The 14861-nt window shown below is 38.9% G+C and overlaps 1 protein-coding gene across 1 annotated transcript in view; it reads right to left on the bottom strand.

The window, feature by feature from the left end:
• Positions 1–1660, bottom strand: part of GPR179 (G protein-coupled receptor 179) — a 44640-nt gene extending 42980 nt beyond the window's left edge. The window contains exon 1 of the mRNA XM_088143466.1: positions 786–1660. Coding sequence (XP_087999592.1) covers positions 786–1660 — 875 coding nt within the window. The remainder of the gene's footprint in view (positions 1–785) is intronic.
• Between the last annotated feature and the right edge of the window lie 13201 nt (positions 1661–14861).

Genomic DNA, 14861 nt, shown 5'->3' with positions numbered 1-14861 from the left:
AATAAGGAATAAATGGTAAAACTGAATACAGTAGAAGAGATTTCCTCTCCCCTCCAGGCCAACGTCACAACCAGAGTGTGAAGGATGAGTTGAGATTCCAGACATTAATTTGAGATAGTATTTGTTAGGAATTTGTCCTGGAACATGGAAAAATAAATCTCACAGGATAAATTAAAAGCTGCCTCTGAATGTACATTGAATGCTTTTTCATTATGTTTAAGTACAGCCCATCACTGCAACTGGGCGTTAAGAGGTCATAGCTCAGCTTCATCCCTAGAAAAGTTGAACTCATGTCCTTTCTATTTTAGAGATTAACCCAAACTATCACAGCAGAAGGACAAGCAATGATTATTTAATTGTGAAAAGAAAGTTCTTTACACATGCTTAGACAAAAACATTTTATTGTTATTGCTATTCTTACTTTTAATATCAGGTTCTAGGATAGATTTTAATCTTTTTGTTTTTAACCTTGTAATATTTTTGTAAGCAGCTGCTTGCAAATCCTGGTGAGCTTCTCAGTGGAATATGCATTTTAGTGATAAATAGATAAATAGTGATAAATATATTTAGTCTCTATGCATAATGTAAAAGTAAAATTCAGCCCCACCATGAAGGATATTGGGTAGATTTTTCTTCCCACATTCTCTGTCCTGGCTTCTTCCCTCCCCAGCTCCCTAACAACTGTTTTTATTTTTCTAATGTGAGAAGATCCAGTGGTGGATCTCCTGTATCCTATGTGGTTTGGATTAAAATCTCACCCCTTATCACTATCCTCTTCCACTCACTTGAATTCTGGATTGAGGTCAGGCTTGAGGCCGTAGAATGAAGAGGAGAGTGTAACCATCCAGGTGGGCAAGAATTTTCCATCTTCACATTCCAGGAAAGGTGGTGACCATTTGACATAGCCCTGATCCATCACATAACTATCTCCTTGGCTCCATTTGGGAGTGTCTAGGGTCTTAAGGTCATTGCTGAGGATTCGCTTATAGAGCAGTGGAGTCCTCTGGAACCGGAAGAAATTGTACCACTCATTTTCCCAAGTCAAATTCCTTAGATTCTCTGAGAAGGCAGAAAGATCCTGGAGTAAGATCTCATTATTCCCCTTCGTGGCTTGGAGTATCATCTGGGGCTTGGAAGACAAAGGATGAGCATCAAAAGTCAGTATGGCTCGGTAAACTTGGGAATCCCCTTCCATAACACTTCTGACCAAGGCATGGTACCATTCTACATCCTCCTTCACGCTGGACTCCCGGATGTCATTGGTCTGGAAGACCATATTGAGGAAATTGGTGGCATGGGTCAAGGTGTCAGTAGCACTGCGTAGATAGGAATGCAAGGCTGGTGGAGGGCCAGAGTCCTTCCCCAAAGCCCTCACTTCAAATCTTTGGGTACAGTTGGCTTGTGAGAGACTCAGTACATCTCCAGAGTACAAAAAGGCCATTGCTGCCTCCGATCCCTCAGGGTCAGCCTTATCCAAGTTAGGGGTAGGCGCCCAAGTGAAAGCTGAAACCAAAAAAGATGAAGAAGAAGGCATCCATTCCTTCATTTTGGGTATCCTGGTCTTGGGTGGAGCTGATTGTTGTTGTTGGAAGATTTCGGCTGCTTGTAGGAGTTTGAGATGGAAGCACCAAATAAGAAGTCCCAGAAGACAAATCTCCATGGTTTAGCAAAAGGCGTAGAAAATACCTGTGTCACCCAGTGGAAATCATTTCAACCATGGAGAAGCCCTCTTGAGAACTCCTGATGTATCTGGTGGGGATGCCGAGATCCTCAGAAAGTAGAGGAGTGAAGCCATGAGAAGCAAAGAAGGAGCCAGCCCATCTGCAAAATGAATGTCTCCAGAGAACAGTGTCACACTTGCCGAAGAGTATCCTGCCTCCTTTTATAAATTACAGGAGTTTCTCATTGTCTCCCACTCTCTATTTTTCGCTATCCCTTATATCTTCCCTCCCTGGCTGGTGATAGAGCAGACGTCACCACACTATCAGCAGCTGCTGGCACTTCCCCCTCCTTTCCCTCCCTGACTACTATTATATGCTTGGGCTTTTAAATCTGCAGATCCACACACACATTCACATACACAAACATACTAAGAGCTCAGTCAACAGCCTTACTTGCTAATGCTTGAAATGGAAACATCCTGTTTAAGGCCAGAGAAAAAGGGAGGGAAAGAGAGAAAGATGGGAAGGGAATAGAATCTGTCTCTCTGCCTCTCTCTGTCTCACTTTACTTCCATTAGGGGATCTAGGTCTGACAGTGATGCAAGCAACCAAATCCTGCATGGAGTACCATGGCAACAGGAAATTTGTCTTCCCACCTCACCCTTCCCTTCCCTTCTCCTCCCCTCCCCTCCCTGCCTTTATTTTTTTCCCCCTTCCATTCATCAGCTTGACTAACACCATGATATTCATTTATAAGGTCACCTACTGCCTACTGATGTTCCTATCATGCTGCTAAATTTAATTAACTGTTTAGGGGCCAGGGATGTGAAGAGAACAGAAGGAAGGGAAGGGGAAACAAGGATGGAGACATTTCAGATGGGATGGTGTATTCTATTGTTATCTACATACTGAAATAATAAAAAAGAAGGAAGACAGAGAATAAAGGGTGGAAAGAGCAACTCCAATGAGTGTGATACAGACAAAATTATGACTAGACTATTTCTGAATTCAGCACTAGTGAGATTTCCCAGTGCTACAGCTCACTTTTGGACTCATCAGAATAGACAGACAGACAGACAGACAGACAGACAGACAGACAGACAGACAGACAGATAGATAGATAGATAGATAGATAGATAGATAGATAGAGGACTACAACTGTACATATACATGGTTAACGGTCCACAGTGTATAATCAGAGCAGACTCTACTTTCCTTCAGTTCTCTCACATGGAACTTTAATTGTACCTTACTAGGGCATTATTTTGTTTTACAGTTTTTCATATTGAGATTTTTAAAATTGTGGGTAAATTTATTTTAATGCTATATTTCTTTGCATGTTACAATTGCTATTATTGATGAATGCTATTTATTTACTTTTCTTGAATTGTTTGGTCATTTCTGCAATTCTCCGTGCATGGTTAAATAAACTAAACTCGAAGTAAAATAGAACTACTGAAAAGGATGGATTACATTTGCCAAGAGAGCTAAAAGGTACTTTGGAGACATGTTTGTTGCAGCAAAAAAAGTCTTGTGTATTTTAAAGACTCAGATTTAGTATGGCATAAACTTTTGTGGCCCATAGCCTACTTCATCAGAAGTGTGAAATGTTGTCCTTAATTACAGGTACTATACGCACTCATGAAGTGGGAGGGATTGTAAAAAGTATCATTATAGGAACATGAAATGCAGAAAATACAGGTAGGGATGCCTTATTAATAGTAGAGCCACTGTGGTATAGCAGTTAAATTGTTGGGATAGGAGTGGGGAGACCAGGTCTAGTCTGCTTTTAGCCATGGGTGATTTTGGTCTATCACCGCTCAGCTCAACCTACCTCACAGGGTGGTTATTGGGGGGAGAAATAGGAGGAGGGAGCATTGCACATGATGCCTTGAGCTCCTGTACAAAAGGCAGGCTGGAAATGTAATACTGAAAATAAATGAAACAGTAATAATTCACAAAATAGTTTTTGGATGATAATCCAGACATCTTGCTTTGGTAAACTGATTGATCTCTATCAAATCATAAGTAACATTGCTGGCTCTACTTTGGTGGCCATTGTCAGATGTAGTTAGCTGGGTGGCAATAAGGGAAAAGAACTTTCTCCAGGGCAGTAGCAGTCTCTAGTTTTGAATTTTAAGCCCTGAATGGTTAAAGTCCTAAATGGCTAATGTCCTGCCTATCTGAGGGACAGCTCCTTCCTCTATGAATTATGCAGCAATTGAGATCTGCAGGAAAAATCCTTTTGAAGATGTCTCTCTGCATCAGAGAATCACTTCTGGCATGCATGAAAGGACCTTCTCATTCTTCATTCAGTGGAATGTACTTCCCATGGAATTGTTTGATCTTCTTCCCTCCGCATTGAGAAAAGCTGTAAAGACTACATTCCTTTTGCTAGACTTTTAATGGTAATCCATTTATTTACTTATTTTTACTTTTCATATTTGGTATTGTTTCTATTTCGTATTTTAATTAGTGATAGCTGCCTTGAGGCCTTGCTTGAATGGAAAGATAGGTTCTAAATCAAATAAATAAATGAGCAAACACTGCCTTAGTGCAATGTAGAAACCTTGCCTACATCATAAAAGTAGGATTAAGGCCAAAGAATTTGGCAGCACTGAGTGGCAATGGAGAAACGTGCAAATGGCTCAGACATGAAACAGTCAAGAAATATGCCGGAGACTAGCACTTGGTACAGCAGCTGTGAAGGAAAAGATATTCAGCTGCTGTGATGTGTCTATACCTACAAAGATCAGAACAGTGCAAGCAATGGTATTCCTTGTGACACCCTACAGAAGTGAAAGTTGGACTTTGAAAAAGCAGGATAGGAAGAATATTGATGTTTTTGGACTTCTGAGAATACCATGGACAGCCAAGAAAACAAACAAATGGATCATTGAATAAATCAGCCTTTATTTCTAATTTGAGGCACAAGTGACCAGGGTCAAATTATCTTACTTTGGACAGATTATGCAAAGACCTAGCTCTCTGAAGAAGGCTGTAATGCTGGGAAAGATGGAAGGAAAGACTAAAAGAGGATGACCAGCAGCAAGGTGGATGGACTCAGTTGTATTGGCAATGAGTCCATTGGAAGACCTGAAGGGCAAGGTTAGGGACAGATTGTCATGGAGAAAATGTATCTACGTGATCGCTAAAGACCACACCAACTTGATGGCACATAATCAATTAATGAATGAAGGAAAGGCTGTAACGAAGAGGATAAATTTCAAATCTCATTGAGGATGTCAAGGGCATGTGTCTTGATCCAGACTGCTCTTTTGAATTCCCCACATTGCTGCTAACTTTATTTATTTTATAGGTTGTGTTCACATAACATGGTAAATCATAAAGCTCAGTTAATGACTGCATATGTCCCCACGTTACTTCCCATCATGCATGGCTCTTTAAACGAGATCTGCTGTTTACTGTGTTGTCTAGACCTGAAATGAATACCATTTTGGAGAGCTACAAATTAGACATTATAACAAACCTTAGGAGCAAAGGTTTCTGGACCTCCAGGATGAGTGTACACTGGTTAATTGACCTTATGGCTTTGCTTTCTGGCAAAGTCAGCTATAGCTCTAACTTCTAGTAAAGATGGCTAATAGAAAAAAGAGATGAGGGCAGGAGACAGTCATCTCTAAGGCAATTGAAAGTTTCACTTTTCCTGTTTAACTGTGAATATCTCTTAAAGCTTATCTCCAGATTTACCCAAACATTCTGATCTCAGAGTATGAATTGCATTTAGCGATGTCAAATGAAATCCATCCCATTAACCTGAGACAGCTGCAGAACTAGTGGGCAAGGATTATCGCCTTCTCTCCCGCAGTTACATTTCTATTATACAAAGATTAATTATAATTATGTTAGGTATTATGCCGTTTTCCAAAAAGCTGCTGGTTTCTATCTTCCATTTGCAAAACAAAAAAACAAAAACAAAAATTCATACAAATAATCCACCAAATTATGCCTGTTTCCAATCTGCATGAGAACTGCCACAACTTACCACTTATCACTTTGGGATCAAAATTGGTATGTGTGTTTGATGGGAGTTACATTATCAAACTCCAATGTTTTTGGCTAAAAGCATATTGCATCTCAACCAAGTGACAAACTTTGGCCGAAAGGGAATTGTTATGATGCAAACATTCATATGCCTAGGTTTGTGTTGGAGTGAGTGAGTGTGTGTGTGTGAGAGAAGAATTTATAATAATAGCTTCTATCATACATTAGAGTGCTCACACTACCTATCATGCATTACTGCAGTAATCTTATAATATCCTGGCAGATAGGGTAGGAATTCCCCCCCCCCCAAGGATTATCTTTGGTTGGGTTGATCTATCCAGGTTGCGTACTTTTGCAGAGGGGGGTGTTGAAGCCAGTCAGAGGCAGATCTTGCTAAGGATTTAGACAGATAGGTTGCCAAGTGATTCTGAAGTGTAACCAAGAGGTACATAGGCCTTACAGGAAGGCTATCCCTGCTCTAAAATTTATATTGATTAATACGTTAAGTTCCATTCTAGCAGAATTTTTATAGTAATTTTATTAAAGATTATAATTGCAACAATAAAAATTAATACAAATTTTAAAAGTAAATGAATAAAAAGACTAAAAAGAAAAAGTAGAAGGTGCAGAAAAGAAAGAAAAAAGGGAAAAATAGAGAAACAGAAAAGAAAGAAAAAAATAAGAATATAGTAAAGAAAAAGAAAAGAAATATATAAAGAAGTGACTTCCCACCTTCATCACAACAAGTATAAACGATTTTAGTAACTTATCACCTTCTCTTAAAATACAACAAATGACCTCTTCTTCCCATATCCCATCTCTTATCTATAAACAAATCCTTAAAGCCTCATTATTTCAGTCCTGATATCAGCAAAAGTCCATTAAGGGTTACCGGAGATAACAACATATCTATTTTAACCCTGATCAAATAAACCAACTTTATATTCCTTCCTTTTACTTTTAACAATCTTGATCTTTAGTCCCTTCAAATAATGCCATAGAACTTGATTTCTTTTCATTTTTTTCTTTGCCCCTTCTCACAAAATTCTTCAAAACTTTAATAAGCCTCTTTTATAAATCCAATATAGAAAAATTATCCAGGTCACTCTCTTGGTTTCTTGTTTGTATATCCCTTTTAATTATAATGACACCAGCCGGTTTCTGTGCCCTTATTATGGCCAAAAGACTGATATTGCAGCATTGGAAAGATAAATGTATGGCCTCATTTATTCAATGGATTGAAGACCTGATTGCACTGGCTACTTATGAGCGGATTGCCTATAGACATAGACTTTGTATGGACAAGTACGATGAAATATGGGACTCATTTATACAAAATACAGTAGGTTAAATAAAAAATAAAAAAACATGTATCATATAAATGTATTAGAAATATATATGTACTAGAATAATATTTGCATTAGATAAATATATATAGAATTATAATTGTTTTCTGTTATAATGACATATTAACTTTTTTTGTACTTTTTCACTTTTTTGTTAAAGCACTATGTGTTTTTTTTTCCTTTTCAATAAAAATAAATAAATTAATAAATAAGATATTAGCCAGTTTCTTTTTCATGTCAAGTGTAATATCTTTTTCCAGGTCATTCTTGTAGTCTGTCATTTTTAAATCTACTTTCAACTCAGTCTTGATCTTGTCAGGTAGAACTTGTTCCTCTTCCATAACATCTTTTAGACACAGTCTATCTACAGAGGCAGGAACTATTAAAATTAACTCCTGGGTCCATTGTTCAAAAATATCCTTCAATATGTACAGTGTTAAAATATTTTGCTTCATTCAGTAATTGTAAGTTGAGTTTGAGTGTTCTTCTTCTTTAATTGTAGTCTTTAGTTCTTCTAGTTCCCTCTAGTATTCAATTTTTAAAGTCTTGTCTTATTTTTTTTTTAATTCAAAACAAAAGCATTTTCCCATGGGAAGAATTCTTTATAATTAATTCCAAAATCTTATTTCAAATTTATCTGGACCCTTAGTCCATTTGCAACTTTCTAAAATCAAAGTTTTAATCACTCTTTTGCTATTTATTAAAAAAAATTAAGTTTTTAAACTTGTAGTTAAACCTTCTTTAGCTAAGGATTGAAGGAAACTCACCTGGTGCTGTAAAACCTGTCAATCCAAAGGTTCCTAATATCTGAAAAGCAGTTAACAAGCAATTTCCAAAAGTTATTAGAAAAGGAAGTATGTGAACTTAGTGTCCTTTCAAAGGCACCAACCGCGGTTTGAGCAAGATGGCTATTCACTTGTCTCCCAGAACTCTAACCCCGCCAGAGACCACTATCTCATGAGGAGCAGCTGTCTGGAGCACTTGTGGGTGATCTTAAGTCCTCTCCTTGTCTGGAGAGGATTTATCGAAGAGCCGGTCTACTCACCAGCTCTTCATTCCACCGCGGTCATCAGCTCCGCTTTTTGTGGAGCTGTCTTCAGTCCACCATTTCTTCCCCAGAAGCCAGTTCCATTCTAGCAGAATGAGAAGTTCTGGGACAGCATTATCAAATGACAATATTGGAATTTCAAATGGACTTCATTTATTTGTTTGATTTATATCTGTCACTATCCACAGACTCTTGATGGTTAATGATAGTCATATGGTAATCAACAATACAAAACAACAACAACAATATAGTAAAATTGAAAATTTCAAAGTCTAAATAAAATAAATAAAATAAAATAAATTCAAGTAATAATAATAAACTGATGGCCTTATTTCATCCTTCATAGGCTTTCTGAAATAATTCTGTCTTTAGAAGCTTATGGAAAGCCAATATTGAGTGGGCTAATCTGATTTCTAGCTGTTCCATAATGCAGGCACACTCACTGAGAAACAGCACCTATGGTCTCAGTCCCCCTCACCTTGTAAAAATGGGGGAACCATTATTAGATTCTCTCTGGATGAACTATGGGTCATCTCAAGAGAAATCAAATCAGCAGCACCATCACAAGCTTCTTCCACTCCAGAGAAGGTCGTAATTGATGCACAAGCCACAGGTGGGCAAAGACTGTCCTGGCCATGGCCTCCACCTCCCCATCTGGCAGTAGCTGTGAGTCAAGGATAGTAACAAATATATCAGTGGTAAATGCCCCAAATCAGAAAAAAATTGAATAGATATGTAAAGGTTAGGGTTAGGGTTCAATTTGCTAAAGGAAGTCTTATTTTAAAACATGACACTTATCCTATATTGTCATCCATTCTGCAGTCAGCACTAGGAGTTTTAAAAGTCTCTGGTTGTATCATTTCCATTTTTCATATTGTCAATCTTTGACTTGTCCTTTTATTTTTTTTCTTCTTCTTTCCTTTATTTCTTTTCTTGTCTTCTCCTTTCTCTTACTCTTGCCCTCAGAATGACACTTGGTCTCTCACTGCCATCAGAACATAAATTCTGATTGATCACAATAAATCCAATAAATTAAGTATGTATTCAAATTATATTGAACACATGGCTCATATGGAAAATCTGCGAAAACTTTCTGATGAAAGTCATCAACCAGAACAGGGGCTGAAGCATTTTTAAAGTCCAGAACAAGATTTGAAAGTGGCCCAGGCAGACGCCTCCCTAATGAACTCTAAGGAGGAGGAGGTATAGCACAGACTTGCAAGACTGTTATTTTAGCCAAGCTCAATAAAAGTCATTTTAGCCATCCTGTAGAGTTGATTTCATGGTGTGGTATACCTAGTGGGGCTAAACTGACCAGATATAGACACTGACAACTAGGTATGATAAAATTCCACATATTTTTTTCCCTCTCCACTTCAAACTGCAAACTGATCTTTCTCAGGACAAAACTAGAAGTGATGTTAAGCATATAACAAATTATATGTGTCAGTCTCTTCCCCTCTTATAAATATTACCCCTGGAGGACATGCAAGAGGAAGGTAGAGAATCTAGTCCAGAATTTGCAACAACTGGAACAATATTAAATAAGCCTAATAAAATAAAAGTATATAAGTAGTCTACAAGGGAACCACAGTATGGCTATACACTGCCAGGGCTATTTCTTTTTGCTGGGAGGGCCATTTCATCAAACAGGTTTAGGAATGGCAACAATTTCAGTGGGAAAAATGCAAAGCGACCCCCATCCAGACCATCCCCCATCCTTCTCAACACTCTATCTTAGTATTAAGTTTAGTTTTGCCTTGTTACAGGCTGGGAGGGATGGTAATTTAAAACCTCACTGGATGACTGTTTCTTCCAAGGGATCCCTAATAAAAGATAATTATGTGTGAATATCTTGGGAGACAGGAGGAAGAGCCGCAGCCTAAACAATGGTCAGATAAGGGGCAGCTGAGCCCGCAGAAGGAATGGGGGTGTGGCAAGCATCTCAGAAGGGACCCTCCCTATTTTCTTGGACTGTACAGGTGGGGGGGGGGACATACTTTCAGACTTGCAAGATTCTGTTAATGTGACCTTACAATAAAGACAGAGCTAATACTTCTGGATGTGCTTCTTGTCTGGATTACCTCACAAGGTTGACATTATAATAGACTGCCACCGATTGGACTGACCTTCATGACACACGTTAAATCTGTCTAGCTGGGGAGTCTAGCTGTCTAGCCTGCCAAGGACATCTACAACACACACATACAATAATCTCCCAGTTTTATAAAATGTGAATGATAAGTGAAAGCCAGCCTCTTTCAGAAAACAATGTCAGTTGCTCTGTCCAGTCAGGCAAAATGTTCCAGCTGTGGTATCATATGTCTAGCTAGCAAATCAGAAAATTATCTGGTGATTGAACTCCTTCCTAATGACATTTTGTTGAAAAGTGCTGTCTAGTTTATTTATTTATTTGTCAAATTTATATGGCCACCCATCTCACACAAGGCGACCCTAGTTATTTATTTATATAATATTACACCATTATATAAAAAGATGACAGGTAGTCCTCAGTTAACAATGACAATTGGAACTAGAATTGCCATCACTAAGCAATGGGGTCATAAAGTGCAGTGTCATGTGACTGCACAGCTTAGTGACAGCAGTTCCAGCAGTCCCAGTTGCTGTTGTTAAGCGAGGACTGTGGGGATCATTAAGCAAGGACCTTAAGTGGCCACAATTTCTGATTTCCTGCTGGCTTTCTCATTGACTTTGCTTAGGATGATCACGTGACCACAGGGATGCTGTGATGGCTGGAACTCTGAGGACTGGTCATAAGTACCACTTGTTCAGCGCCTTCGCAAGTTCAAAAGGTTGTTGAATGAGTGATCCTTAAATGAGGACCACCTGTATGTGGAACAGTCTTTTTTTGGAAAACAAAAAATTAATTCTATCTATTCAGGTGTCTCATCATGGGATTAATTTACCAGATGCTTTCAGAGGCACTGTTACACCATACCAAAAGCTAGCAGTCATATCCTCACAGCCCTATCAGCTGGGTCCTGCTTTCTGCCCCATCCCTGCAAATGAATTATCTATTCAGGAAACATCCATTCCAATTAGTAGTTAATACAGTCCCTGTAAAACACTTGTACCAAAGTCATTATTCTTGTCAATTTCTATTTTGATGATACAGAAGACTAGGCTTAGAATAATAGGGAAAGGGGGTTGTCATTGCCAGCATGCCAACATTAATCTGTCAAAACTGTTTTCCAAAATGGCCATTGGCCATCCTCCTGCATCACTCATTTCATGAAACTTGGCACCTAAAATGTACGTCAAAATGTAGGCTTTGGGGTACAGCAAATTCACTGGTAATAGAGCTACAGTTGCATCTTGAATACTTTTAGCAAAGGATAGAAGGAATAGTGGAATAATGACAGAATCCTCAACAGATGGTCATTTAGCCTCTGCTTAAAAACCTTGAAGGAGAGTCCGCAACCTTCCCAGCAATCTGTTCCATTATGAAAATACCTTCTGGGACTTCCTGCTAATATTTGGTTGATATACTTTTTATTTTCATTTTATCCTTTTATCCTTGGATTAACAGAAAATAAAATGTTTGAAAGTGTTGCATCATCTTTTAATTGTATAGTCATTTTAAACTCTTAATCACAAGACAGCCAACTATATTTTTGGCCTGCTGTGTTAATCTGAACACAGACCCTGTGGTGCAGGATATCATGTGAACCCACAACATTAGTGATAATTCAGTAAGACACAATTAAGTTAGAACTCCTAAGTAAGGACTCCACAGTTCAACCCAGAACTACATATATTTTCTTCTTTTGGATGATTAAGTTAACCATGAGAAATATGTTGAGTGAGCATGGCCAGTTTTCTTTTCTCCAAGCTAAATGTTTCCAACCCTTGAATTTTCTATCACAGATTTTAGTCTCCAGCACCTTTGTCTACCTTTTCTGACTACATTGCAGTTTGTTGGAAATTATGAGTAGATGTGATTCCCCAGGTATTTTGGTCCCATTACTTTTAGGCTGGGTTCATGCATCATGCTAAGCCATAAAATGGTTCGTTTGGTTTTGGCTTAGCTTGCTGTGGTGAATCAAATTAATTGTGGTTTTTTGTGGTTTAGTACAATACGTGAGCCAAATCATAGCCTTTATTTGTAAAACTCAGAACTTTATTTGTACTTGGAACAGTGGTAGTAAACTAGTATGGATAAAACAGGTTCAGAGCAAATTCCGGAAGCTAGACACAGCTGCCACTAAAAATCTAGGAGCAAGCTAGGTTCAAAGTATCTTTAAGCTATGGCCTGTTCTTCAAGAGAATGCGGTGCAGCCTAGAGCTGGACATGTCCCTTCCTGTTTCTACTCTTCTACTGATGTTGTGTATCTTAGTGGATTATGTATTGCCACGCAGATGAGACTTGTGTGTGCTGGATGAGGAAATGTACATTTGCTGGTGGATGTGTTCCTGCCAGCTTCCAGCGGACAATGGATTTTCCTTGGGAACTGCAGGAGAGAGGGAAATCATTAAATATTCTCCCTACCTACCATAGTCATGATTCTGATTGAAAATATAGCCCTGTTATTCTGTTATTTTTTAAAAATGCATTTCATAGAATTAAAAGTTTAAATTAGAATTAAAAATGCAACCTCAGTGTAGCCCATAAGAAAATGTTGTTTGAAGTTACAGGATTTTACTGCACCATATGTTGTTTGGTTTTAAAATATACTAGACAAACCTGTGACCTGTTGGGTCATCTTTTGAGAGAAAGGTTGTGCAGTCTGATGCGACCAGAATGAACATTTAATTTTAGGCTGACCATTTTTTTTTTACCCCAACGCTGGACAATGCCATGATCATCTAAGAAGACTATATGTATTGTCGAAGGCTTTCACGGCCGGCATACGATGACTGGTGTGGGTCTTCCGGGCTGTGTGGCCGTGTTCTGGAAGTTTTGTTTCCTAACGTTTCGCCAGCACCTGTGACCGGCATCTTCAGAGGGCAGGAGCACAGACAGGAGACAGAACTCAATGAAAAGATTGATGTCAGGCCTAGCCCAAGGAACTCCTGGAGACCGTGTAGGTTCAATCAGCAAGGTTTATTAGCTAGCGCTTATTCACAGAATCTTTTCAGACTGACCAGTACACAGGCACAACTCTCTACTGGAATGTTTAGGGATGCGCCAGCTTTCTCCGCTTATCTCCAGAGCGTTGCTCTGGAGACGAGAGCACCGTTTTCACCCCCCTTCCTCCATTCCAGTCCATCACAGAAGACTATATATCATAAATTTTAAAAAAATGGTAGTGGCAAACAAACTTCAATAATAAGTCAATATTTACTTACCTAAACAGATAAACGGAATGACCATGGGCAGGCAATAAAGCAGAGGGAGCGGAAGCAACTTCCGACTTCCTGCCAGCTTCCCACTGACTTTTGCTTGTTGGAAGCTGGCAGGAAGTGTTGAAATCACGATCATGTGACCACGGGAATGCTGCAATGGCCACAACTTTGCAAATAAAACTGGTCTGAACATCGTGGAAATTTCAATTCCACAGAAGTAATGGGTCCCAGATTTTTTTTTACACATTCTTAATTAGTGGATTTTAGGTACCTTGATTCAAAAATTGTTGTGGTCTAATGCACCATTTGGGCTATCTTGAGGGTACAAACAGACAAACAGATAAACACAATGAGAGTTTTAGTAGTATATAGATAGCTAGGGGCTAAATGAATTTGCTGAAATCCAGTTTTCTCTCAAGTTTGGGTGCCTCCTGTGAGTGGTGACTTTCTGAGGTATAGGTTTGCATTAAAACATATGACTTTTTGAAGGACTAGTGTGGTGTAGGAACAGTAGAATCTGTGCACAAAGACTTTCTTTCCCTTTCTTTCTCTGTCTTATACACACATACAGACAAGAAATAATTCAACTCGATGTCTTGGATGGGATGAGTTTAACAGTGTTTTATACATTTGTATTTCATCTTTGATAGTAAATAAAAAGGTATGTAGGTGAGAGGCATAAGAGGAAGGGGGGGGGAGAGAGAGAGAGAATAATTCCTTTTTAAGATTCCAGAGCTATGAACAATTCCCAGCTATTCTGGTCTTTGCCATGCTGACTGGGAATTCTGGGACTCAGATTTGAACCCATCCAGAAGGTATGTGAGACTGAGATTGCAACTGTAAATAGGTGAAGATAACTGAGAAGCAAATTCAGTCAAAAGCATGATGGGAGCCTTGATGGAAGTTTAATTTCTGCAGGGGAGAGAAACAGAGCATGTTCAGAAGGAGAGATGGTTTTCTTTCAAGTCTTTGAGAGTCGAAGAAAGAGCGAATCAGACTTTAATGGATCTTGAAGAGAAATTGTACTGGTAGATGAATTCCTTGAGGCTGCTGAGGCTGTTGGTCTTAACTTGTCTGTAAAGCTGTTTTCCCAGCCTAGTGCCTCTAAATGTATTAAATGGCAAACCCCATTATTTTCAGCCAGTGAAGCAAGTGATGTCTGCCTGGGAATTATGTGGATTGTGGTCCAACACATCTGGAAGCCATCTGGTTGGGGAAGACTGGTATACAGACACAAGTTGCATTCTTCTTGAGATCCCCATTGGATATAGCTGGTGCGACCAATATTGGGAGTCCTGGGTGGGTTTCATCCTTGCCGTGATATTGCTCCCAACTGCAGTTCTTGACTCTTCCCCATCACGGGGAAAATATGAGACATACGGATGAGAATGGAAGCAAAGCTATTCCATCAGCTCTATTAAAGACCAGCTCCAACAGGTTCTGGAACTGAATCCAATTGTCCATAATTTTAAAGCTAATGTCTAAGATTTGATA

The sequence above is a fragment of the Python bivittatus genome, unplaced genomic scaffold (genome assembly GCF_059951505.1).
Source record: "Python bivittatus isolate LINGU-HERP-01145 unplaced genomic scaffold, Pbiv_v1 ctg000410_np1212, whole genome shotgun sequence".
NCBI lineage: Eukaryota > Metazoa > Chordata > Lepidosauria > Squamata > Pythonidae > Python > Python bivittatus.
This window is presented reverse-complemented; position numbering and strand designations above follow the sequence as displayed.